This window comes from Aphelocoma coerulescens, chromosome 1A (assembly GCF_041296385.1).
Source record: "Aphelocoma coerulescens isolate FSJ_1873_10779 chromosome 1A, UR_Acoe_1.0, whole genome shotgun sequence".
NCBI lineage: Eukaryota > Metazoa > Chordata > Aves > Passeriformes > Corvidae > Aphelocoma > Aphelocoma coerulescens.
This window is the reverse complement of record NC_091014.1, coordinates 52,228,773-52,254,536: the sequence shown is the minus strand read 5'-3', so window position 1 is coordinate 52,254,536 and position 25,764 is coordinate 52,228,773. Positions and strand designations below refer to the sequence as shown.

General features: G+C 43.1%; 1 protein-coding gene across 8 annotated transcripts in view; it reads right to left on the bottom strand.

Moving 5' to 3' along the window:
- Window positions 1-16,891: 16,891 nt before the first annotated feature.
- TCF20 (transcription factor 20) overlaps window positions 16,892-25,764 on the bottom strand; it is a 130,839-nt gene continuing 121,966 nt past the window's right edge. For 7 of the 8 annotated variants that reach the window (XM_069002462.1, XM_069002515.1, XM_069002490.1 and 4 more), the window contains 3 exons: window positions 24,719-24,768; window positions 21,627-21,754; window positions 16,892-17,114 (listed from right to left, as the gene is read on the bottom strand). In XM_069002462.1, coding sequence (XP_068858563.1) covers window positions 21,671-21,754; window positions 24,719-24,768 — 134 coding nt within the window. In that variant the 3' untranslated portion in view covers window positions 16,892-17,114; window positions 21,627-21,670. The remainder of the gene's footprint in view (window positions 17,115-21,626; window positions 21,755-24,718; window positions 24,769-25,764) is intronic. The other variant, XM_069002497.1, reaches the window with a different exon arrangement.

Here is a 25,764-nt window from a genome sequence, read left to right as displayed (position 1 = left end):
ACTTACTGCCAGCCTTCCCACATTGCAAAGAAATCTGTTCTTCAGGCTTTTCTTCCTTAAATTCCCCATGGCTTCCTACCCTTTTTCCTATATCAATCACACCAGTTCACATATCACCAAAGTGAGTTGTAGTTGAACTTACTTCTTTCATCCATCCCTTCCCCTGCCATTCCGCCCCATCCCATCCCATCCCATCCCATCCCATCCCATCCCATCCCATCCCATCCCATCCCATCCCATCCCATCCCATCCCATCCCCATACATGTCCCTTGCCCTGAAAGAGCAATGACTCTGAACTTGGTACCAAAAGCAACGCATGTCTTGGGCCCCATCGTTCGCCCCAGAGAGACAACTCTGTGCTGGTGCTGGAAGATGTCAAAGAGATGGGCTCCAGTGATGCTCTGAGCACTTTGGCAGAGTGAGCTGTGCAGTTGCTGCAAGCATCAACAGCTGGATGAATAAAGCAGCCACTGAGATGAAGTCACCCCTAGAAAAGACTTGGACAGCAAGGGCTGAAAAAACAAAATGATAAGAGAAGAATGGCTTTATTTTGACTTGACATTTCACAGAGCTTGAGATGATCCAGGACTGAGCTCACACATACATGTGACACTGCCCAGCAAGGGTTTCACCAGTTCAGCAAGCCCAGGGTATTTATGGGCCCTAACCACAGCATCCTCGTCATTTTAACAGGGGTTAAGCAGAGATCAAAACAAGCTGGCTTGGTTTTAATTGCCAAATTCAGGTTCTCTCACAGGCTAAAATGCTCCCAGTGTTACTTCAATCTGAGTTGGCCAAACAGAGCTCAGCATGCGCAATTTCTAAGCCCAGTGTGGGGAGGTAATGAATCGAGGTGCTGCTTTGCACAGGTTGTGGTTCTAGCACTGGTCCAAAATGCCTCCTGAAGATTCCATTAAACCTCTGTGATGTGTCTGAGCTCTGGGAAGATGCCTGCTCATTCGGAAGATGACTGGCAGCAGTTGCCTTGACTCACACTCTCTTGTGAAACTGTCAGAAAAATATGGCTTACGCCCCCCATATCATAGGCTGTTGATTTCTCTCAGCTGCTGGTTTTGGTTTCCTGCTTTTTAAGCTTCTCAGGAACTGTGAATATATTCCTTTTCATTTTTGCTTTAATACTGATACCTTGGGGTATTTCTCTGCTCTAACGAGAGCATCCTGGGGAATTTTGGACACAGCTACTGGCTAAAACCCCGTTATTAATTTTTTTCCTTAAGAGATGCATTTAAGTCCATCCAGGAAAACTCATCCTACTTTCCTAAAGTGTGAGATCAACGGACATCTTTGGAAATAATGGTGTGATTAAATCCATGTTTTGGAAGCCAGACAGACAAAAGCATCTTGGTTTCATTTCTGCTGTTTATTTGCCCTGTGACACTGAGCTATGACATGGCTCAGTTAACAATAATTTCATGTGCTTATATTTTTCCTAAACTTCTTCAGTTGGAGATGCTCTGGTTGTGATTTTTGCATATTTAAATTGTGTCATTTAATATCAAAAGATAGTAAACCTTTAACAGCTTTCCTATCTACGAATTTGTGTATGAAGCCTACAAATTCATGTACATAATGGAAAATTCAGACAGTAATATAAAACTTCTGTTTTGCAAACAGCAGATTGCTGTTGAAACATACTTTCTCTGAGACCTGGATCAATAAAGAAGGCATTTTAAGATTCTAATTGTTTTCTGTGTTTTTAATGGCTTTAATTAACCTGGCAGAAATAATTTCCTATTCTGTGAATGTGATCCGGTACGACTCTTCTATTTAAGGATTCTGAAGTTGCCAGGAGAACAACACTGCCATGCCAGGGCACAGAGCTGGGCTTTGTCATAACTGTCAGGGAAATATTGAATACTTGTTTTAAATATTAGTATTTTGTAAGGAAAGAGCACGATGTATCCCAGCACTGACTTTCCCACAGCAATGTTCATGAACCCAACACGCAGAAGATGGAAAAAGGCTAATACAAGCACTCTGGAAAGGACATATGATCAAATAAAATGCAATTAAAAAAAAAAAAAAAAAGATAATTTGGAAATGGAGTGACTACAATGAAATATACTGAGGTGAAATGAGGTGCAGGGAAAAGGGTCAAAACTTGCCAAAATTGTACTAATTGAAATCCTGAAATCAGGGAAGAAAGGTAAACAAAAAGACAGGAGAAGAAATTGAGGAAATGAAATGCTAAAAAAAAAAAAAAAGAGAGAATTCTGAAACAAAGTGAAAACAATGAAAGCAAACAGGATGACATGAGGTGCAGGGAAATGGACCGAAGCTTGCCGGATTGCTACTCACTGAAATCACAAGGTCTCATTTCCTTTCCTGAAATGAAATTCTACCTTTCAGGAAAGGAAATGAAATCTTGAAATCAGAGAAGAAAGTGAAACAAACTGACTACAGTACGCTTATAATAAAATGAAATTAAATTTAAAGAAATAAAAGAAAATTCTGAAATGAAGTGACTGTAATCAAATGTAATGAGATGACATGAAGTGCTCCCCTTCGCATGCCTTTTGTAGTTGCAACATTCCTGGAGGTCTAGGCTTTGTGGTTCTCTCAAGCCTAACCTCAAGCATAAACCTAAGCCTAAGCAGTTGTGCCTGAGAGGCAAGCACTCAGCTGGCTGCCAGCTCCATTTCCTCACCTGTAAAATGTGTTTAATGGAGCTGTTTACTCCATTGTGATAAAGAATCTACAAATCTTGGTGCAAAGGGCACTAATGAGCACCAATACCATAATTATTACTAAGCAAAGATATAGGTTGCCAAAGATCTCAGAATAGAGATTAAAATAGATAAAGAGCTAAGCTGAAGACTCTCTTTTGTTCCAGGAAGCATCTAGCTACGATCTTTCTCTTCTGGCAGAGGGAGTATTTCACAGGAAGCATTTTGCTGCTGCTTCCATGCCTTGGAAGGATAGTCAGGAATGCTGCCTTTTTTATAGTTAGGTCCTCAATTCAGTTATTTATGAATCAAAACAAAAAGGGAAGCTAATCTGGCTAAAAAGAGAATTACATTTTTCTCCTGTGCTTATGGCTCTCAGGAGCAGGGAGAATAACCTTGGGTGATTCTGTCTCCTCATAGGCAAGTCAGATTTCAGGTTTCAGCAATAATTCTCTTCTTTTCACTCCAAACTCATTAGCCTGTTTCTGATGGCTGCTGAACATTCCTGGCTTCCCAGGAAAGAAGTCAGAGCAGCATGTTCTCAGCACATCTCAGAAAGAGGAGATGAAGAGAGGCATTACTTCTGAAGTACACTTGCTGTTACAATTTCCTTACAGTCAATAAGGTAAAAGTGACTATCTCTGTTCACATCACCTTCCTGCTGGCTTGGTGGCTGTGATTGCTCCAGTGGTAAGAGCAATCTTACCATTGGAGCAATCTTACCAAAAATATTCCTGTTCTGGGAAAGTGGAGCATTATCTACTTTGTTGTTTAAGCATGTGCTCAGTGATGGCACAGCTCTTCTTTCAGTGCACGCTGTTAGCTCCTGCCCATTCCAGTTACACAGACATTTTCAGCACTGTGAGCACGTGCTCTCACTCAGCTCAGGGCCCATTTTCTCTCCTCATGCTGCCACATTTGCACGGCTGGTTTGTGTAGGATAACTGGTGTTAGCTGTCCCTGTGTGACACCGTGTGACAAGGTGTGCAGACACGCCCCTCTCAAACTCTGTCTTTTTGTGTATTTCCCTTAGGCCAGGGCTGGCAGATGCAGCGGATTCTACAGAAAGAGTAGAGCGGTGCCGAGTCTGAGGCCCTGCTGTGCCAGTCTCTACAGAGGAAGGGTAACAGGTATCTGCTCCCCGTGAGTTTGAGACTAAACTGTAGGGGAACTAAGGCACAGGACATCAAACACGAGTACCTGCCTGAGCAAACCACGACCTCACTTTTGCCCACCTGGGCTCAGACTGCCAATGTGAGAGGGGCAACCCACCCTTCGCAGCAAAGGGTAGCAAAAACCTTGCAGGCAGAAGTGATACTTCAATTTTTCCTGAGCTTAAAAGACAGTGAACGCAGGTTCAGTGCACTTGCACGAACTCGGATGATTGCAGTAGCTAATTAGTAACCTCGCACAGCCCGAAGCTCAGGCATTCGGTGCTGCGTGGCCGAGCACTCGCTCGCGGGCAGTGGGAGGTCCCTGCGGATTGGGCACACCGTGCTGGGCACATGTGACAGCAGGATGACAACGGGTACTTCTCCAGGCACTACAAACCATTGCCAGATTCTCCCAGCAATCTCTGGAAAACAATGCACACCTCTGGCTTTGGTCACTAAAAAACCAGCACAAATTCCAACAGTATTAATGCTCCTGTCTTACTCACAGGCACACAAAGAGCTTTTAGGGACAGAAGTTAATGACAAGACCAAGTAGTGACTGGTAAAGAAATCCAAGGGGAGGAGGAAAGCAGTGGGAAAGACAACGTGGTCTGGACAGCAGTCTGTCACTGGCAAAGGCACTGGGTAGTGACAGGCCAGGCTTAACTGCAGAACAGGATGGGGCTGCTGCTCACAGGGCACAAATTGACAATAGTTCTGTCAAGCAAGTCACAATCTCCCAAATTCTGCCCTTTGCCCAGCTCCTCCCTGCTCCTGAGAGTCCATCAAGGTGGAAGATGATGAGCAGAAAAACTTAATGTGATTCCATTAAGACTTTAATACCAAAAAATAAAGTAAAACTATAATGTCAAAAATAAAATGTGCATATATCCCAGCACTTTTTATCCAGATGATATTAATGCTCTAAACTGAAAATACTAATTTCTAAACTGAAAATACTCAAACATACAATTTTGATGATCTAAACCCTCTGTTAATAATTTCTGAGAGAATAGTATGCTTGCTAGGGTACAGAGTTTATTATTTTCCTATTTTCATAAATAATGCAGCATCAAGCTCTCATTAACAATTTTTCATGGTTTTATCTGCACTTTTTCCGTCAGGATAAACAATGACTTGAATACAAGTCAGCATTTAGAAGTTTTTCTCAGTGTGCTGGAAACAGAAGATTGCTGTGTGTTACTATGACAGTGAAATGGGTTGTTTATATTTGATTTCTGCGTGATGCTCCCAATGATAGTTTATGCTTCACAAATCCGAATGTGCATTGGAACTCAGAATGTGTATTTTATATTTCTCTTCCGAATAGAAAACCCTCAAATAACTTTTGATTTGAAATATTGGCTCAGTTGTGCTGACAGATGAATTAATAACAGTGGGAGCATATGGAGTGAAATAGAAATTAGAAATTACGGAAGTGCAGGCAAGATCTTACTACTGGGCTTTCAGTTTGTTAGTTACCTTTGGAGCTCCATCCCAAATGATCTGTAGGTTACTTTTGCCAATAGTACTTGCTACACTTTCATAGCAACCATACATAACAAGCTTATTTTTCTGTGCTCATTTGCAATTGTGGTTTTGTGTCAACAAAAATACCTTCTTTTACTCAGGAGGTATCTGTGAGCAGTGGTCTTTCCACAGGAGAAGGAAGGATCAAAGGTAGTGGCTGCAAGGGAAACTGAGAAGGAAAGTATTCTTGTGATTTTTAAGACCGGATGGATGCTGAAAGACATCACACTGCCCTGCAGCTGGTGAGTGGTAGAGAAATGCCCTGGGAGGTGTTAGGGTCTGCTCCTTTCCTTCTGATGGCAGAACAGCAAGCTCCTTCACATAACCAGCTTCCCCACCTGCAGAGAAGCAACAGCTTCCTAAACCTGCTGAATCCCAGGTTCCCTGGGAATGGCTGTGTGGCCTGGCACCTGCAGCTCAGCAGGTGAGCACCAGCAACATGCAGGGCTGAGCTAGCCATGAAAAATGAATGCTTTTGAGGTAATAACACTTTAAAACTTTATGCTGGGTTGCTTAAAGAACCACAAAAACCTGAAAGTTTTCAAAGCCATGTCACAGATGGAGGTGACAAACCTTAGTTCTCCTATGGACTGAACACAGGCACTGCGTATGTGAGTTAATGCCCTTCTGCAGCTCCTTTCTCACTTGTGCTACTCCAGGATAAAACATATTGGCTCATATGCAGGAAGAGGGAAAGGCCTAATAAAAATCTTCAATTCCTTTATTTACTTAATCACGCTGTACTGCCTATTTCAGAATCAAAAGCTTTTTGATTTGTGTTCACTGTGTTTTGAACTAAGGCCTAATACGTGGCATAACCTTTGCACTCAGAATTAAAAATCAGCAGCTATTTCTAATAGCTACCTGTTTTCCCGGGCAAGTCTTTTGATAGTGAAGGGCACCTCCTGTGCTGACAGCTTTGTGGCACAAGGATCCTACCACCTGCATGCACCTGTGGGAACAGAATTCACATGGGTCCCTACAAGCACGCCTTGCTGCTTGTGCTGCTGGAGGGAACAGCAGTAGAGGGAAAAGCTGCCAGCACCAGCCAAGCTGACATCCGTGGTCTCTGCTGTGAGTGTGAGAGCTGCCACTGATCTCGCTGTCTTCTCCTGGCTGGTTGCTCTGGGAAAGTGGCATCAGACTCTCAGGTCAGAGGTGCCCCCTCTCAGTGTCACAGAGCACAGAAATTTTCAGCTGGAAGCACAATGGGAAAGGAAAGGCTGCAAATCACACAATCAGCCAACTAACGACCACCAAATTTTCCACCAAAGAGCATTCCGAGTGCAAATGAATTCGCGCCTCTCATTTGCTGCTGAGAGCCGATGAAAACAAGCGTCAAGCCCTCTCTCTCCACAGGGGCAGCAGGCGGGCAGCAGGGCTGCCATCCCTGCCAGAAAGCTGTAAAAGCCTCCTCTGAGAAACTCATCTTCTGCCTCATCTGCTCTGACTCCGCCCTACAGATTACAAACGATGGTTTCTCATAAACTGCAAAATCAGGAGGAGCAGGCAAAAACTTGTGTGAAATCCCGCTATACTTTCCCATGAGTGGTGGAGCAGCCACAGGGCTCAGCGAGAGCAGGGTAAGGGTTTCATGTCATCCTTCAGCTGCTACGGGTGGCCTTTGGCCAGTTCCCGGCTCCTCACCCTCTGTCCCCAGGGAAGTAGCGCACGGGTTTTGCTGGAATACGAATTCAGAGCCTTAAGGTGGCAGCACCAGACAGCCCTCGGGGCCGTGTCCGCAGCTCCGGGCCGGCCAGGAGGTCGGCAAGGACAGAACCACCGGGGGCTGGGCGGCGGCAGCGATTGAGGAGTGGGCAGGGAGGCAGAGGGGGGTGCGGGAAGCTCGGGGCTGTGAGAAGGAAAGGTGAACTTCACACCCAACAGGCCAGGGTGGATTTTGCACCGCATAGGATTAGGGGAGGGGCCATGGGACCTGCGGTTTCTACACAAGGCTGAGATGGTTCACCGGCCTGAGGGGCGCCCATGCCGGCAGGGATGGAAAGCCGCCGCCGCCTGACATGCTCCCTGATGTGTGCCTGGCCTGGGGCTTCGCTCCCGCTTCCCTCAAGCAGGCTAGGCTTGGCTGGAGTCAGGATGAAGGCCTCTGGTCTTCACCTGAATGTCAGGTTTGTGGGAAAGTAGGAAAAATGCAAGCAGGGAACTAGCAGGGAATTCCAATTAGAAGAAGTAAAGCTTTGAAGACTCTAGTCTTTGAGGCTCTGGTAGCTCTTTCCCAAAGACTTCAGAATGCAGGCAGTGATCTACACTCCCCTGTCCTCCTGGCTGCGGAGGGAGGGATTGAGGCACAGCTCCCTGCAGGAACTGGATCCAGAATAAACACCCACTGCTTCCCCAACTCCCCAAGCTACTCTGGACAGCTGCACCAAAGCCCTGCAGATGTGCTGGATTTTGGGATTAAAACCACTGCTAAATATTTTCAGGGATTCATGCAGCCTGACTGTCCTAACGTGTCACACCACCATTAACTGCTGATTTTATAGGCAAGATGGAGTCAGATTCTTCTCCAAATGGTGCAGCAACAGGGCAAGAAGCAAGTCACAAGCTGCAGCAATCAGAACTGTGACTAGATAAAAGAATTGCTGCTCCAAGAGAACAGCTTAGCACAGGAACGGGGTCCCAGAGATGGTGTGGAGTCTCCACCCTGAAGGTTTTCAAAACCTGACTATCCAAAGCCATGAAAAGCCTGGTATAGTCTGAGGCTGACCTTCACAAAGCCATCGGGATGGACCAGAAACCTTGAGAGGTGCCTTCCAGTCTGTTCCATACCAGGATTTCCAGAGAACTTTAAAATGTGAATGTGGATGACAAGTAAAAATTACATGTCCTTTTTGTAATTGTCACAGCTGCTAGATGGGATTCCTGATCACAGACAATTTGAATTCTTTGATCTAGAGCAGGTATACCTTTGCAAACAGTGCAAAAGATTCCCCCAGTTTTGGAAAAGAAAAAACCAAAGTTTTAAGAGTCTGGAATGAATTTTCTGATTCTATAAAAGAGAAAAAAAAGAAGAGAGAAAGAGAGAGAGAGAGAGGCAGAATTTCAGGACTGCAGACCTGACTGGATGATGAGGACATGTGATAGGCCAAGAATCCAACTGGAGAAGTTGCTGGAGTGTAACAGCACTGCAATAGACACTGGATACCAAGGCAGTAACCTCTGCATGAGCTTGGAGGTGCTGGGGAGTTCTGTGCTGCCTGGGAGACAGAGAGCAGCTACAGATACCCTTGATCCCATGTCAGGGTGAGAGGGAGGGCTCCTGCTTGGGCTACAACTCCAAAATAGAACCACCGAGTTACACCAGGACAAATTATGACTAACAGGCTGAGTTACCTGCAAGCAACACAGACATGCAATATCCGGATTACCTGTAAGTAATGTGCAAGATGGAGAAATGCAATGACAGTCTTACAGATACCCACAATCAACTGAAAAGAGAATGGAAGTGTCTCCACTTGTTCACACTGTTATGAACCCTATGTGCTCTTTGAATCAGAGTGCCACAAACCTTTTCAGAATGACTGGAGATACTTGTCTGCTCTGACAATTGCAACAGGCTGCAGCAGAAATCAAGCTCAAACACTTGCTGTCAGCTGAGGCAGAAGTGAAAACAAAGTGGGAATACAGGAGCTGCCGTGTTGTGTGGCTGTGAGAAGCTCATTTCAAGGGTGAGCACTTCGGAAATTGTGGCCTGAAGGTACAAAGCCTGCTTACTCCACGGAAGGGTTTTGTTGTTTCATGTACACTGCCTGTTTGTGAGAGGCACAGTGCCTTGTGGGACACTTTGAATTGCGACATTTTAGTTGCTGAAGTGCCCCCTGAACTCGTGACAGACCTTAGCTGTAGTTTTTGCTGCTCTCACCCAACATCTGGTCATGCAACATGCAAGCTGGTCAATGAACATTTTTTCTCCGCTACTGAACCTTTGTACTTGTGTATTTCCAGACATATGTATAGACTTACAAATCAAAAAGGTAAGTACATATGTTCTTAAAAACCACAAATTGGTATATCCTTAATGCACCTAGTGAAGAAAAGGGGAGGCCAAGGGGCTGTGGCAAACAGACACAAAAAGGCTGTTCAGGCAAGCCCCAGACTTGTCCTTCCTCTTGCATTGTAAGGAATAAGAAGTTAAATTGTTCCACCAGGCCCTGCATTGCACACTTAGCTGCAGACTGGGAAAGGTTGTTTAGGTTTTTGATCAGCTACTCCTAAAGTCCAACTAACTCCAGTAAATGCTAAAAATAAGGGGCAAATCTCATTGTCTCTTGGCAGAAATGGTAAATAAAAAAATGGTTGCACAGACTTCTGGCGTCTGTCTCAAGTAGCTCCTTCAAAGAGGTCAAATGAAACCCTAGAAAATGAGTATCAGCTGTTGTATTCCAGTTTCTGTGGCATGCTACTGACTGGAGGTAGAAAACCAAGATGAGGCATTTATGAAGAGGGACCAACCAAGCCTGGTGACTTGGCCAACATTCCCTCTGGAAGCACAAGAGAGACTATCCCTATTTGGAACAACCATTTGGATGCAAAAAGGGTGGTTTTTTACATTAAAGGGTGGATTTCAGGGCCTGTTGCTATGTAGTCTAATAAATGGCAGAGAATAGATTTGGTATGGTACCTACCTGGACTGTTCTTCCAGAACTCACACACATGCAGCTGCCCACAGAAAAGGTCATCAGCAACAGCCACCTCCACCAGTGAGGCCCTCAGGTGCCTTTCCAATGGTCTCAGGTCTTCTCTCATGCCATAGCATTCCATGGAAGGAACCTCAGGAAAACACCTTCCCCAACTTCTACCGACCTGTTATTTCTCCATTACTCTTTCACATGATTAGGCCACTTGTAAAAGGTTTTCTCATCTCTCCTTATTTTCAAGAGGACCTTTGGATCATAAAACACCAGTGCTCAGCTCAGTGGTGAATCCATCCAACATGGGTTTGGTGGGCAGTGTTTGAGGCCAATGGGCCATGGTCCAAAGCAGAATTTGTCCCAGTTACTGGCAGTCTTACAGTCCCTCTTGCTCATTATTAGTGTTCCTACTACTAAGCTGTACATCTTCTGACCCATTAATCTTCTAGACTGCAACAATTCTGCGCAGTTAAAAAGATGCACCTTCTTTCCCTATTCTGAAGCAGCAGACCACAAACTTGGTGCCTGCTAAGTCCATCTTTCACATTTGTCATAAGGAATTTGTACACTTCTGCTATAACAGCATCTTTTCCAAGTCTTTTGTGTTCCTGTGGTGACATGATGCTGCTGGTTTCAGTAAAAATGAGCGGTGCAGCTGGAGTCGGCCATGAGGACTACAACCCTCAATGTCCTCTTTAAGGCTGCAAATGCCCACTTCCATCTCACAGCTCTGGAAACTGTTTCTTCTCCTGGCACATTTTCCTGTCATGTAAAGCCAAGAATGTTTCCCACTTGGAGCAGAATCAAACACAACCCTGGAAATATGCTTAGACACTACAAAATTGGGCTGTTCTGTATGGCCTCTGCTTTTGGTAGCTGGAAAAGTCTCCATCAGCAGTATTAGAGAAGCTTGGCTTATTTTCTTGCAGAGTGGAGCTCTTTGGTTTCATTCCCAAATGGGCACTTGTATTTTTGCCATCTATCACCTGTACAGGTAGTGATTTCTCCTCAGAAGTTTCAGCCACAGCAGGACACCAGGTGAACAGAGAGACTGGAACATCCACTTTATACAGTGACCTTCTCATCCTGGTTTCCAAAGCAGCAAAGTATCACAAAACCCAGGAGTTTTATGTCCTTGTTGTGCTTATACACACAGTGCTTTCTTGCCTCTTTGAAATCCATTGCCACCTGGCAATTCTGAATTTCATAGCAGAACACTAAACAGCAATTTGTCCACTTCTCTGCGTGTCTTCCAGCTACCGTGAGATCTGTCTTATGTACAAGGTACCTCAAGGTGATAAAAAAGTCCACAAGAAGTAAGATATTGTTATGCCCCATAATCCAGGTTGTTGTAATTCCAACAGCCTCCAAAGTAATGTCCTCAAAATAATCTACAATTTGTAAGACTCTAATAATTCCCTTTGTCTTCTGAGAGGGCACCCAGTTCAGGTGAGCAAGAACTTGGGTGAAAGCCCAATTAAGTTTTTGTCATACAAATGCCGTGAAGTGTACAGACTTCCATTTTTTAATAAAACCATGAAAAGTGGTGACATTTCTTTGATGAACTGGCTTCAGCTCATAAGACTCTCGCTATACAATGCGGATTTATCCTTGCACCACCATTTTTATTTTTCATGTAAGCACCTCACAACTCTTTCCCCAACATTTTCTCTGCCATTCTTTGCTGCTCCCCACTAAAGGATGTGGCACTGAAAATAAGCAATTTCAACAAAACTCAGAAAACCATTGCCATGCTGTATCTCAAAGCCAGGGAGCACCGACTGCCAAGCCTAATGTGAACTCTGAGTTTGGCTGTCAGCAGGGGTAGCTACAACCCAAAGGCCCCTAATGTGATACAGGTGTTATTTGCAGGTAACCTGGCTACGCTCACCTTCAGCAGCACATGCAAGCAGGTTTTATCATGCAGAGGAGAACACATCAGTCTGATTCCTGATCCCCAGCTAGAGTGGAACGTTTCTTTCACAGGGGGTTTGCTATGAGCTAGAAGATTATTTTTCTTTTTCAAATTATTTGGATAGCAAGTAAGTCTCTCTGGGGCTGCTAAGAAATATCAGCATTTCTAAAGATGGCCAGGTAAGGTCAGAATCTTGAAACCGCAGTGTTAAAACTGAGTTAAGCAATAAATTGCAAGAAACCTCTGGAGGATGAAGAGGGAAGAGAAGCAATCTCAGCTCTCCATATTGCCCTGTAGAAGAAGCCAGCAAACAAGCAATACTTTCCTTCCAGTTCAGGCTCCCTTCTGTAAACACACTAACTAGGACATGGGTTCCACTTAAGAAATTAAATCCTACAAAAAGATTCTGTAAGCAGCACCCTCTTCACTTTCCAACTAGATGACAGAGTAAACCTTTTGGATCCCACCAGAAGTACAGATGGAGCAAACAATTAAACAATCACAAGTAGGGACAATGACAGCTGACCTTTTTCACTGACCGTTGCACTCTTAAGGAAAAACATCATTCTCTCCTTCAGAGCTTTACATAATAATTTCTGGCTGAATAGCACAGGTCAGGTGGGGAGCTCGGTGCACAGTATCCCTATGGAGCCAATTTTTCAGTGATGTGCATTAGTTAAGCTCTCTATGGCCTGTAGCTATGCCAGGAGAAAGTACCAGTGTTACTGGTCTCCCACAATTTTCTAATAATTACTTTTGTTCTCTACATTTATTGACTAAATTCTCTGACTCAAAATGTGCTGCTGGAGTTCCATCCTAAAATAACCTGAGAAACCCAAAAAACTATGCCCAAACCTAAACATGTTTGTTAGAAATATTTCACAGCCATACAAGAATCTTGTCCTGTTTCACAACAGGGATTTCTAACCCAAAGCTAAGATTGCAACTACTCTTTCAGCATCTCCTAGCAAAGTCAGTAAAACCACATCTTTGTGTTTTCTAGATCTGTAACTGAACCTGGACTACCTGTACTCTGTTCTTTTTCACATAACTATTAATCACTTAAAAAAAATCCAGAGCAGTGGTGAATTATTCCTCCTCAACCATGTAGATACCCTGTTCCACTTCCAAAAGTAGGATATTTACACTTAATTCTCTACATTTTGAGATAGAGGACTGCTTCTTTCAGTCATTCTGGTAAGTCAGGGACTAGATCAGACAAACCAATGCTGTGTCCCTCTACCGAATATTTCTACCATGTCCAGGACAACCACTGCACTCAGGACAGCAGAGGTAATTCCTGATGTAATAACACAGTTAACAGGCTGATAATTTAGAAAGTTTATATCCAAGTCAGCTCCCAAATGTTCCCCCTGTAACTGTGCCAGTTTAAGGTATTATCTTTCCTAACATATTTTTATGTACATTACTGCACATTAAATAGTCAAAATACCAAAGCTGCCATTCAACTGCCCATATCTCAACAAACTTTTGGTTTTTTAAATGCATGTCCACCAAAAATGTATTTCTTCAGCTTGCCATTAGCTGCACTCCATGAACTAGATGTGCACCATTCTTCAGCAGATGCTGCACCCTGAACCCCTGAATGTTTTTATTTCCATACTATTAAACATCACCAGTTTGTCTTGCTCTAAGCAATTAAAAAGGTTCAAGAACGTCACAACCCCAAGTAAAATTCCCTCTCATACCTCTGTGGTACAGATTAGTGAGGTTGGCCACTGCCTTCTGCAGTGGTAGCTGAGATGGCTTTCTCCTGTGCTGCATGATCCACAGTGATCTGTGCCTTGGATTTCCAAGCATGGATTTCACATGCAATAAATACATGACAAATGTATCAATGGGCAGCTCCTGTTATCAAGATCTGCTCTGTATATATCCCAGGCCTCCATCAGCTGCAGGACTCCCTTTGTCCTTATCATATCAACAAACATCCTTATCATGATGGATCCATTGCATATCCTTGATGGGAAAACATCTTTTCCTTTGACCCTGTTCAGCAGCGCTGACTCACACTGGTTAGCCTGGAAATGCTGCTAAACGATCACATTCAATTGCCAGCACATTGGTGTAAGTCTCTTTCAAGAGATCCCGATGAGAGTCAGACAGCATGAAGAAACACTTTGAAAATGAGCTGCCTTATCCAAACTCTCGTTAGTTCATTCCTCATCCAAACAGGTAATTCCCAAGTGGGTGCCAGACCACTCATTCTCATCTATACACAGTCTCTTTTAAGGTTCTGCTGCAGGTCATTTCTGCTCCACAAATTCTAAATTAGCCAAGACTTTCAAACTTTTTTTCCATTTTGGGGTATCCATGATGTCAAGCTGCTGATTGCTTTTGCAGGATGGAGCAGGTAAATGTTTTGTACAACAGCTTTCAAAATCCACTCAGCACTTTGCATTTTCTCAGCCAAAAGAAATTTTTACTTCCAACAGGATTTTATGACTCTTCTGGATCATTTCCAAGTTCTCCCAGGAAGCCACTACACATTGTTTAAGTTCCTCCTGGCTCGGTTTTAGAATCACGACAACTCTGGTTTCTGTAAAGCCTTTACCACCAAGCACAATCCCCCTCTACTGGAGAGCACCCCCTCACCTCTGACCACAGCACTGGGAGGGTTAAGCCACAGCTGAGTTGAAGGATTTTAAGCATTTCCCACTGAGAAATACTTCCCGTGAAGCCGACTGTGGTACCATTTCTTTATTTGCCCTAAACAACGCCCACTACTTTCCAACCACAGTGCAGAAGGAAATATTGAATCTCCATACTTGCCACAAGCTCCCACATGGAACACCTCCAAGGCTCCCTCCCAGCTACCCAAAAACCTTCTGCCTCTGCTGTGACACCACCCTGAAGAGCCAAAAGTGAAAGTGTCAAATTCAGCAGTTCCAGCACACACTGTTCTGCTGTCACAGTGCTACAGACAAAGTTGACTCTTCACCAACATAAAATCAATGCAAAAACAGTAACTTTTTCTTTTTTTTTTAGAACAGGTAGAATAGAACAGACACTGTGAAAAAAAGAAACATTTTTATTCAGTTGAAAAGAAGTCATTTACTCAATCACATTAACTATGCTAAAAATGACTTTTTTCTGACTACACCAGCAGTTAAATATTTTCAGCACCAATTCATGACACATTAGTGACATTTATCACAACAGGTCTATTTCTTAATGTAAAGGACATACTAACTTCAGTAGCTGCTACTGGGAAAGGAATAAGCAGAAGGCTGCCCTTTCTTTCCAAATATTTATGAGTGAGAGTAGCAACTTCTAGAAATAAATAACTGCCAAATTATCTCCCAAATCTTTAAATCGATCTTTTAAAAATAGAGTTAAAATAGATATCTTAATATGAGCTATCATAGATTTTATTTTTATGTGCTGAATACTCCAAAATGTGAGTAGCTGAGCAAGCATCCAGTACATAACTTTTAAAATAGTTCTTCCCTCCCCACAATATCAACCCCATTTTTCTTATCCATGTCATGCTGGTTAGATCCCTATCTCTAGTGACTTCCCAGTAAACACCACGCTGTTTGATATCTCTAGGATATGCTACCATCCTATGAGTGAAAGAAGTCAGTGACCCGGTGAAATACCACCAACTCACACGAACAGAAAATTCATCCAGTCATTGGCTTGTTAACTCTGAACATCAAACAAATCCTAAGCTTTAGTTTTTCAAAGCCTTTGTGGTCTTCCTCTTGCTGGGCCAGTTCAGAAGGTCATCACTGAAGGCAGAACCGATGAAGGCAAAGAAACCAAAAAGCAGCAGATAGTACTGTCTCTGTCCTTTTAAACAAATCAAGTTCGCACAAAACAAAAGGAGACAAGGTTAAAATGAAGTTTATTAGTTTTTTTGGTTTTTTTAAGCTTTTTTTATATAAAACTGTTTGTGAAACAGCTATTTTTATTCCCATGGCAGAGTGACCCCTGAAAGATGCACTAACCCCTTTCTTAAGGCTTTAACAAGAAAAAAAATACGATTTTTTTTGTTGTTCCTTAAACCCAAATGTTTTAAAATTACATAATTTACCAAAAAAAAAAAAGAAAAAAGAAAAAAGAAAAAAAGAAAAAAAAAGAACCCCAAAGAACCATATAGTGTAGGCTGTTACACTGACATTCCCTCTTCCTTTCTTAGGAAAAGCAAAATCATAAAATAAAAAAAAAAAAAGTGGATTTACTCCAATCAGTTTGAAGATACACTGACTCCACCACATTCAGACTTCCTTTTGTTCCTCAATCTGGCAGGTAAACCAGGTCTTCCTCTCTCCTGCCTTCCAAACTGAAGGCAGCTTCTTGGAATGATCTGGGGGTCACATTGTTGCCACACAGGGCAGATACTCCTTTCCCCTGTGTGGTACAGTTGTTCCCACACCAACAAGGTGTATGGGACCTAGCAAGCAGCAGCCACCTCTTATTTCATGAGTCTCATGACCCAAGAGTCTGCAGATGTTGGTCAAGCTTACACTGTTAATAGTGTTTCTCAAAAATGGAAACCTCCCTACCCCTCAGACACAAGTACTGTCACCCCATCACCTGCAACCATCCAAGCCTTCCTCCCATACCTTACAAACAACTTCTCAGTATTTTATTTGCCTTTTAAAATTGAATTTCATCAGATATTGTGAGAAAGAAAGCAAGAGGAACAGAGACAAGTCCTATTTGGTGTACTCCCAGTTTTGCTCTTCTTTCCCACAAAATATTAGGCTCCACATGCCTTGCTTTAATTTTGAATTTAATATTTACTTTAGCTATAGGTTTCTTTTTTAATTTATATGGGGTTTTTAAAATTTTAATCAAAAGCATCAAAAGGGATATAGCGCACCTTTCATTTAAAACAAAGTCTTTCAAGACTAAAAAATAGATCTTTATATATATATATATTTATCCCTCCCTCTTTAATTCCCCCCACCTGTTTCCTTTTTCCCCCTCCCCTCCCCACTGTCACTATGGAGATTGTGTCCATGGAAACAGCTGGTTCAGACTCCTTGGTCAGATTCTGTGATGTCATCAGTCTTGAGTGTGATGTAAGAATTTATGAAGGAAGTGCTGGCATTGGCAGGCACGTCGAGAGGGGGCATGGCTGCACAGTGGGAGAGATTCCATTCAGTCACGAATGTCCACCGCTTTTTATCTCAACAGCCTAACCTGAAAAACAAAGTCAAAATAATATTGGAATGGTTCCTTCCCTCCATCTGCAAACAGGTCCCTCAGGCTTTGGACAAACCCACTCAGCAGCCTACCAGAGCAGCAACACCAAGAGCTCTTTAGTTTTGTGGACTGAAAATGAATATAGACAATGCTGAGTAGTTCATAAAAGCTAATCCATGTGATAAAAAGTCTTAGTTCAACAACCAGCAAAAAAAAAATTAAATAAGCCCAGTTCTGGAGGAGGTGTGGGATGACAGGATGATCCATATCACAATGGCACTCTTACAGAACTTCTACCTTCAGCAGCCAGGCAGGATCTCACTCACCTCAAGTCCACTCCTCACACTGACCACGAGAATAGGAAACAGAGGGGCCAAGCACATCCCAACATGGTGACAGCTCCTGGGATGCCGTGAGGGACTGCACCCAAATGTTTTCCTACAGGTCACCCTACTACCATCCAACAGTGGTTTCCAGTGAATATGTAGCAGATAGTCAAACTAGTATCAAAATTACTGCAGTCCAGTCACAGGATCAAAATGTGGGAAATGGCCAGATTTCACCAGCTAAAGGTAAAGCTGTGGTTTAACTAATTGGAGGGCAGGTAATATTTCTTTCTGCTGCTTTTTTGACCTAATTGTCATATTATGGTGGTAGAGACTGTTCATGGAAGGTCTAAGCTTGTGATGTCTTCCAAGACAAATGTGGACATCTCCAAGTACTTGGCACATGCTCCCCCCGTCCAGAAATTCTCTGAAGTGAGAAAATGAACTTCAGGAGTCTGCTAAGTTGGTGGAGGCTCAGTTTAAAAGAGAAACTACAAAGTTAAAATTTAATTTCTCTAGGTTACGGTTCTCATTCTTAATCTGCATAGAGAGAAAGCAAAGCTTGAAATAATGTATTCCTTTCTTCCCTTCTCCCATAACACAAGTGAGCCCCGCAGCAATTTATTTATTTAGTAAGGTTACTTTCTTTGATATGACTTAGATAAATCCCTTCCTACCAGCTAGTGAGCTTGGGAAAAGGAAAAAAACTTGCAACATAAGTGATACATATGGAAAGCAGTTAACGGAATGAGAGGTACGCCTGGGAGCAAAGTAACACCCATGTTCGTTCATAGCTGGCAATTAAACTCCAGGAACCCTAACTAAGTGTGATACAGAAGTCAATGCTGCTCTGATCATCAGCACACCAACTAGATTACATCCCAGCAAGCCCAACTCTAGGCTGCAAATCTCCCCCCTCCAGGGGTGCCAGGCTGAGAGTAAGTAAAGTCAGGCGAGTATGCACAAAAACCAGACGGGCAACGCCGTGGAGCTCCAGCTGAAGAGGAAAGGGGGAGGTTCCTAGAGAGTTCAGGCAGCTGCCCTTTGTGGTTTCATTACTGTGCAACTGTGAGCCCTCGCTGAAGGAGTGTCAAGGCCGTGTTGCTGGCTCTGGCTCTTGTACAACTGCAGCTTGCCCATGCCTGGAACTGGTCCAGAGCATTAGGCACTGGCTCAGGGAAGAAACAAGCTCAACACACTGAGGGAGAGTCCTGCCTCGTTCCTGGACAAGATCCAGAGCACCAGACTTGCTCTCACAGTCACTCTCCAAATCTGGACTTGATCCAAGTGTTCTGGAGGCAACTGGCTCGGGGAGAGAGAAGCAACAAAGACAGAATACACTGACTTGCCTGGATGTTATCCAACATGCAGGATTTTTCTTAAATTGCTGGGCCTAGGAGTGAACCAGGACTAGAACAGCCCAATAATCTCACAATTGAGTATCCATTGTATCTTACACTAAGATCTTCTGTATCTTCTGCCCAGCAGAAGGGCAGTTCCAGTACTACCTGGACTGCTACAGAATTCCCCTAAAGTTCTTTAATTACCACAGTAATACAACAAAAAATATTAATTTTTTGTTACACTTGGATCTTTTAGAGTTGCATGGTTTTTGTTTTGGAATGCAAGATCAGGCTGGAGAACTTATTTAAGACATTCTGAACATCAAAAGGGGGTGGCTAAATAGGACTTTCTGTTAAGAACTTCTTGAGGCGAAAGTGGATTTGGAAAGAAATGATACCTTAGAGAGATGTCTAGAGCATACAGTGAATACAGAGCAGAGATTCCACAGCCTTCAATGTCTTAAGTCAATACATTCCTATGATATATATAAAAAGAGCTAGCACTGGAAAATAATGCAGAGAACAAAGTTCTGTAAAGGTCTCTGGGACACAGTAATGTTCACCAGTACCTTAAAGGAATGGCCCAAAAATCACCAGACTTCCCTAGTGTTAAACAGCTGTAAGAGGCACCTTGGCTGTGGGACTCGCATCCTGCTTTAAAAGCGTTCTGAATTACATTGCCTGTTGCACTTTAAGGAAAAGAGAAAAGATTAAAGGAATCCCAGTGACCTTTACCATGGAAGGAGAAAGCTACTCAAACACTGAATACTGTTAAATACTGTTTGCATGGTAACTGTTAAAACAACACTCCAAAGCCAAGAACGAATGCTATTAAAAATGAAAAATCACAGAACACAGCAGAGCTAAACCAAGTCAGCAGTCAGTCTACAAAAAGTGTTTATATGGGACACTACCTGTCTTCTGCTACTGCACTAAAACCCCACAATTTTCCAATTAATCTCTCATCCTTCACACAAAACACCATCAGAAGCACTTCACAACTACTTTACTTGAAAAACAGGAAAGATTTTAAGGTTGGGGAAGTGCCAGGGAAGCAAGGGAACAGCAGTGAGGGAAGGGGATTATCATAAGCAGCTCCAAGAACTGACATGATAGAGCAACTTCACCTGCATGATTGGAAGTAAAAGACAGAGAAGCAACTAGCTTGAGTAAGAAATGCAACTGAGTAGTTGTCTTGGGGTGACTTCATGATGTGTATCCCATACTGCTGCCCTATGCCCAGAAATTAAGTTTGTGCCTTTCTATGCCTTTAAACTGAGCCTGAGAAGAGAAAAAAAACCTGACCAAAACTTTCAAAGCAGTTTTGCAGTTTGTTTTCATGTTTCAAGGACACACAGAGATACATATAAAACTCTCTCTGCGTTCTGCAGCTGCGAGAGGAGCGGGAGGGAGCACTCGGCTTGCTTTCTTTCCAGCCAGCTTTCGGCTTTCTTTTTCTCTGGAGAGAGATGGAGAGTTGAACTTTGCTTTCCTGGGACTCTGATTTTTTCCCTTCTTCTCTGCTGGACGGTTTCAACATCAGAATACATTGGGAGGAATTTCCACCAAGGCCTTGGCCCTGGAGGTGGGCCCACCACCCCATCCCAGCTCCAAGCAGGGGAAGAGAGAGACTACAGAAGGACTCTGAAATTTTCCCAGGTTTCTCTCAGCAGAGCAAGAGGTTTTATTATTTGGCATTATCATCCTTTTCTTGTGTATTTGTTAAAGAAATAGTTTTTATCTCTTTCACTTTCCTTCGAGGAAAATTCTTTTTTCCTGAACCTGGTGGGGGAGGGCTGGTTGTAACCTGCCTTTTATCAGAGGATGTATTTCCAAATTTGCCCAAACCAGCACAGTAGTGAAATGAAGGCAAGAGACCTTCTTGGGCTGCAGCTTCATGGGAAGGGTGCCAACAAGTATTAATTTGAAACCAACACTCATTTCATTTTAATCCACCCTGTTGCCTTTGAACTGCAATGCACTTGCAATTGAATAAGAAACAAATCCCAACCTCATCCCATTCCTTGGGTGCTAAGTCCCACCTCAGCACTACTCCATCCTTGTGCCAATGTATTTTCCCAGCCACACGCTGAACCAGGTTAGGAAAATGACCCAGCTCTGATGCTAACGTGACAAAAAGCTGTTTCAGACAAACTGAATTCCTCACCAAGTTCACACATGGCTGTATGAACGCTGGGCCTACACAACGGAGGAGGCGTGAAGGAAGTGCAGTGAGGAACTTGGGGTACATTACAAAGTTATGGAACTGTGACCACTTCTGGATACAGTTCTACCTTTTATGCCCCATGTCTGTTTGCAAAATAGAGGAAAAAGCTGGGCTAAAAGAAACACAGTGGGCTTCTGCTAAGACTAACTTACTTATCCAGGTATCCATCTACATTTCCAGAAAACAGGGGAATCCTAGATTACAATAATCCCGAACTCACCAATATTATTAATTACTGCTTATATATAGAATTTAAGATACTTTGATGAATTTATTTATACAGAAGCTTACTATTAACTACCCTGAGACTCACAGAAAAACCACTTCAGATCATTATGGATGCGATACAAAAGGAGATTTCTGCCACTGGTTTAGCTGAGAGAATAATCAGGCAGTTGTAACAGCTAACAAGCTTTGCCTTTCACTGCTTAACAAAAAGAACTGCTGCAGAAATACAAAAAACTGAACAGGATGGTAGCAGAGAAAAAAAAATGTTACAAATTTTCTGAATGTACACAAAAGCACCTTGATTTCTCACAGAAATGGGGAAGGCACTAGATGTAAGGAGCCACAGAAGGCAGCAGGTGGAAACTGGAAATTCTCCCCAACTCACCTGTGCTTGCTTTTATATCCATTCCCAGGAGTACACTTCCCCCCTCACCCCCGCTCCGACTGCTCTGTGCTGAGGCTGCCTTTCACCATCTTGTTCTGCAAGGAGGGAAGAGAGCAAGGAAGGAGGGGCTGACGAACCAGCAAGCCAAACAGAGGAGGAAAAAGAAAATGAGGGAGAAACAGAAGACAGGGGTAGGGAAAGTGAACATACAGAGAGTGAGTGAGAGAGAGAGAGAAAGAGAAGTCAGTATTGGAACCAGAAATAGATTTTTCAGACAGAGTTTTCCCCGAGACAAAAGCAGGTAATTCCACAAAAGTAAAGAGTATGAGATATGAAAGCCTGGTTAATTTTAAGAAACACAGAATTTAACACAAAAAGGTCGAACAAGCTGAGGAGTACCACTTCAAAATTGCCCGAACAGATGGCTTAAGACAAACTAAGATGGCTGAGCCACCAAAAGGTGAGGTATCCCATCCCCTTTATAGCTGCTCCACAGCTCAGCATCCTCTTTGGGTCCGTTGCAACCTCACTTGCTGTGATGCAGAGCTGGTTAGATCTGTGAGAGGAACCCTTCAAAAGATGATTAATTTTCAGACAGCATTTTCCCTGTGATAAAAGCTGATATTTTGCATAAGTAGCACATTCAGGACATGGATGGTTGAAGCATCAATCCTGACAGAAGGAAATGGAAAAGCTCACTGGGGAGCACATGGAAAGGCAGGACCAGTCCCTCTGGACTTAGCTTGCTTATGCCTTAAGTGTCAAGCACAGTTAATGAGGCAAGAAGCACCTTTGCTCTCCAGGAGCCACTTACTGTGATGAAGTATATTTACCGGTGTGAGGCACGGACTGCCAAAGGGTAAGAGGCCCTGTACTGGAGGATGTACTGCTGGAGATTTATAAAGTTAGCTCTTCCACCCATTAGCAACAGAACAGCACAGTGAGCTATGAGACAGTTACTAATTTGCTAATAGTGCTAAGCTGGTGTTACCTAAAAGCATCACTTTCAACGGACTAATTTAAAGTCTTTCTTCCTCTCAATCGCTCATACTCATATCATGCAAAAAAATTGATGCAATTTTTTCTCCAATCATTCTAGAGCAATGGTTTTCAGCCTTCCTGTTCCTGCATTGTCACTGACTGGAATTCCCCTTTCCAGCCACTACAATGGAAGGAGCAGAGTGAGCCTATATTCTGCCCTGCAGAAGGATTTGGAACAAATGGTAGTGATTAGTGAAACGCATGGTGAGGCAGAGAAAGAAAGCAAAGAAAATTCTGCTTGGCTTCAAACAAATTATTTGTGTCTTTACTAAGCAAAAGTCAACAAACTTCAGTGTCAAAGAAACACTGCTGGTGTTGAATTTGTGTTTTTGACATAACGAAGAAAGCGATCTGCAGTGGGATAGTTGTGAACAGGATTCAAAATTTTATTGCCCCATGAAGTACCTTTATGAACTTAATTGGTAGTTTTCCTCCTCCATCCCCCAAGATTACTTCAGAAATCCATGTGCCTTCTCAGAATTTTCTCCGGAAGGCTGGATTCTTTGTCTGAATCTAAACTAGTTATTTCCTTTCATGGTTTGAGCACCATCACTGCAAGTGTTCACATACAGCATCCGTGACCCAAGCCATCTATGTAACACTATGTTTCCCCAGAATGCAACAGGCAGTAAAAATAAAACAGCCTTTAAACACATAACTTTCTGTCATGGTTTAACCTCAGCTGACAACTAAGTACCAGGAAGAAAATAACCATCCCATCTGAAACCAAGACATGCCCCAATTATCTTTAGTTAAGTATCCAAAGTTGAAGGGTGGCACTTAGGCAGTTACATTCCACAGTAAGGGGAGCTCATCCTTCCCATTTTTGTTTGGCAAGATCTGCAAGTTCTTGTAGCATTAATGCATTACTTTAAGCTTGCTGTACATTGTCAACATTATTCCACAGTTGTGCAGAATAATTTATTTTCTTTTTTATGATGAAAAGTAGGCTAATTCTTTGGATAAGAGCCTGAATGTGCACTGAATCTTCCAGCGCATTTAAAATACGTGTGTATAAATACATCATTTTGTGGTAGAACATCCAGAAGGGAACATGAGGCTAATTCCTGTATGTTTACAAAAGACAGATTAAAAATAATCTGTGAAGACAAAAGACCACCAGATGTCAGTCTAATGCTAGGCAGGGATCTGCACACAAGAACTAGATGGAGACTAATCCCTGCTAGAAAGCAACACAATTCTTCCCTATTATAATTTCCTTTCAGCACAAGCTATCCAAACTCTTGCACAATTCCTGTTGTATTCAACTGGCAACAAGAACAGTTGTTTTTCTGGATACTTTCTGAGCATTTAGAACTGGAAGACTGGTATCCACAACCTCCTAGGGATGTATCGTCCCTTGAGGGCTGGGAGGGGTATTCCCAGCACTGTATCCTATTACTTATGGCTACAAGAGAGTATGTATTGTCTACCTTGTCTCCTCTTTCCATACAGACAGCTCTTTGCACCACTGTGTAGGCTCCGGGGACAATTAATTAAGGATGCCAGACCCTGGGCAGAAGCAGCGTAGGGGTCTTTTGATGAACCAAAGAAGTACAAAAAAACCCCACAGATCCACCGAATGCTGAGTGGTTGGACTCAGTCCAGTTACTACTGGTAAACTAGAACAAGGTGTTTCCAAAAACCAGGAGAACTTTTCCATAAAGTCATTTTTCTTCTTCCTTGTATCCTCAGTAAATCCAAGGAGAAAACCCAACAGTTCAGTGCAACATTCAAACAGGACCAGGGAGCAAGGTACTGATTCTATCACAGAATTCAGGAAATGAAGCTGAGCTTTCTGAAGAGTCATCAAGGATCTAAAGAAGCACTGAGCAGATGGGACAAAAATTTTATCTTCTTAAACTCAGTATTCTTCTTGAGTTGATGTTTGCCCCCAGAATATACCACAAGCATATATCACAGAATAATTCAACTAAAAGCATCTCTGACTACAGACATTATCCAGGTATAAAATTACTAATCCAAATTTAGAAACCAGAAGAGGGCAGCAAAAAAAACCCAACAGCTCTAATCCAGGAGAGGATTCTTACCTTGTGCTTGGGGCACCTCACTGAGAAATTCTCTTCGTTTAGTAAACAATCTAAAGGAAGAGAAGACGGCAATGTATTATTTTTTAAATGAAAACCAACTTGAATAATACATCATGCGTTAATCTTGCCTCACCGGTATACATTTTTCATTCAAAGATCTCTTATAGGAATACTTTGTTATTAACAGGTTCATCCCTTCCACCCCCAAAGTTTTAGCAAACAAAATTACTGAACACTCCAAGTGACAATGCTGCCTGGATTAAGAAGCAACCCCGGTTTTCCAGGGATGCTCTGTATGCAGTAAGAATCACAACAGCAAGTCTACAAATCCTGTATCCCAACCCCCTTCAGCAGTTCCAGCCTTCCTTGCTTTAGCACAAGGAAGATGGCCACATCCATCCAATCTGAACAGATAATCCCTGCTTTTCACAGTACAAACACTGTCTTTCACCCTTACCCCAAGGCCCTGCCAGCACCAAGGGAAGAAACGGTGTGTGTCTCTAGGTATGGGCATATACAGTTTATCTGCAATCCCAAATCCTAGTCATCAGTTTACACTGTGACACTATGTCTAATATTAGGTCACTCATGCTGCTCTTAGATTTGCTTCCATGAATCTATGATCTAAAAGATGGTTTAGTTAATTATTTAAACCTATTATGTAAAGTGGGGCACCTATGTGGAACTGCTTATTTAGGAACAAATTAAGCAATACTGCCATTTGAAGAGCACTTATTTAGCAGCACTTCCGGAGTACGGATTGCTTCTCCTCGCATCGCCCCCCCCCCCAGACTACACCTCTAAGGGATGCAAGTCGGCAGCTCCCGGAACTTCAGCCACAGGAAAGAGCAGCACTCCCCTCAGAGCACTCAGCTGCCTCCCCTGGGCACCCTGAACTTCAGGGTCACCTCTCAGCCTGCCCAATGCCTGACATCACTCTGTTCCAATTGCCCCTTGCATAGGAGGCTGACCCAAGACCATCACCTCATCAGCAGGACCAAGCACCCACCACCACCTCAGCACAACTGACCAACGCTGCAGGAGAA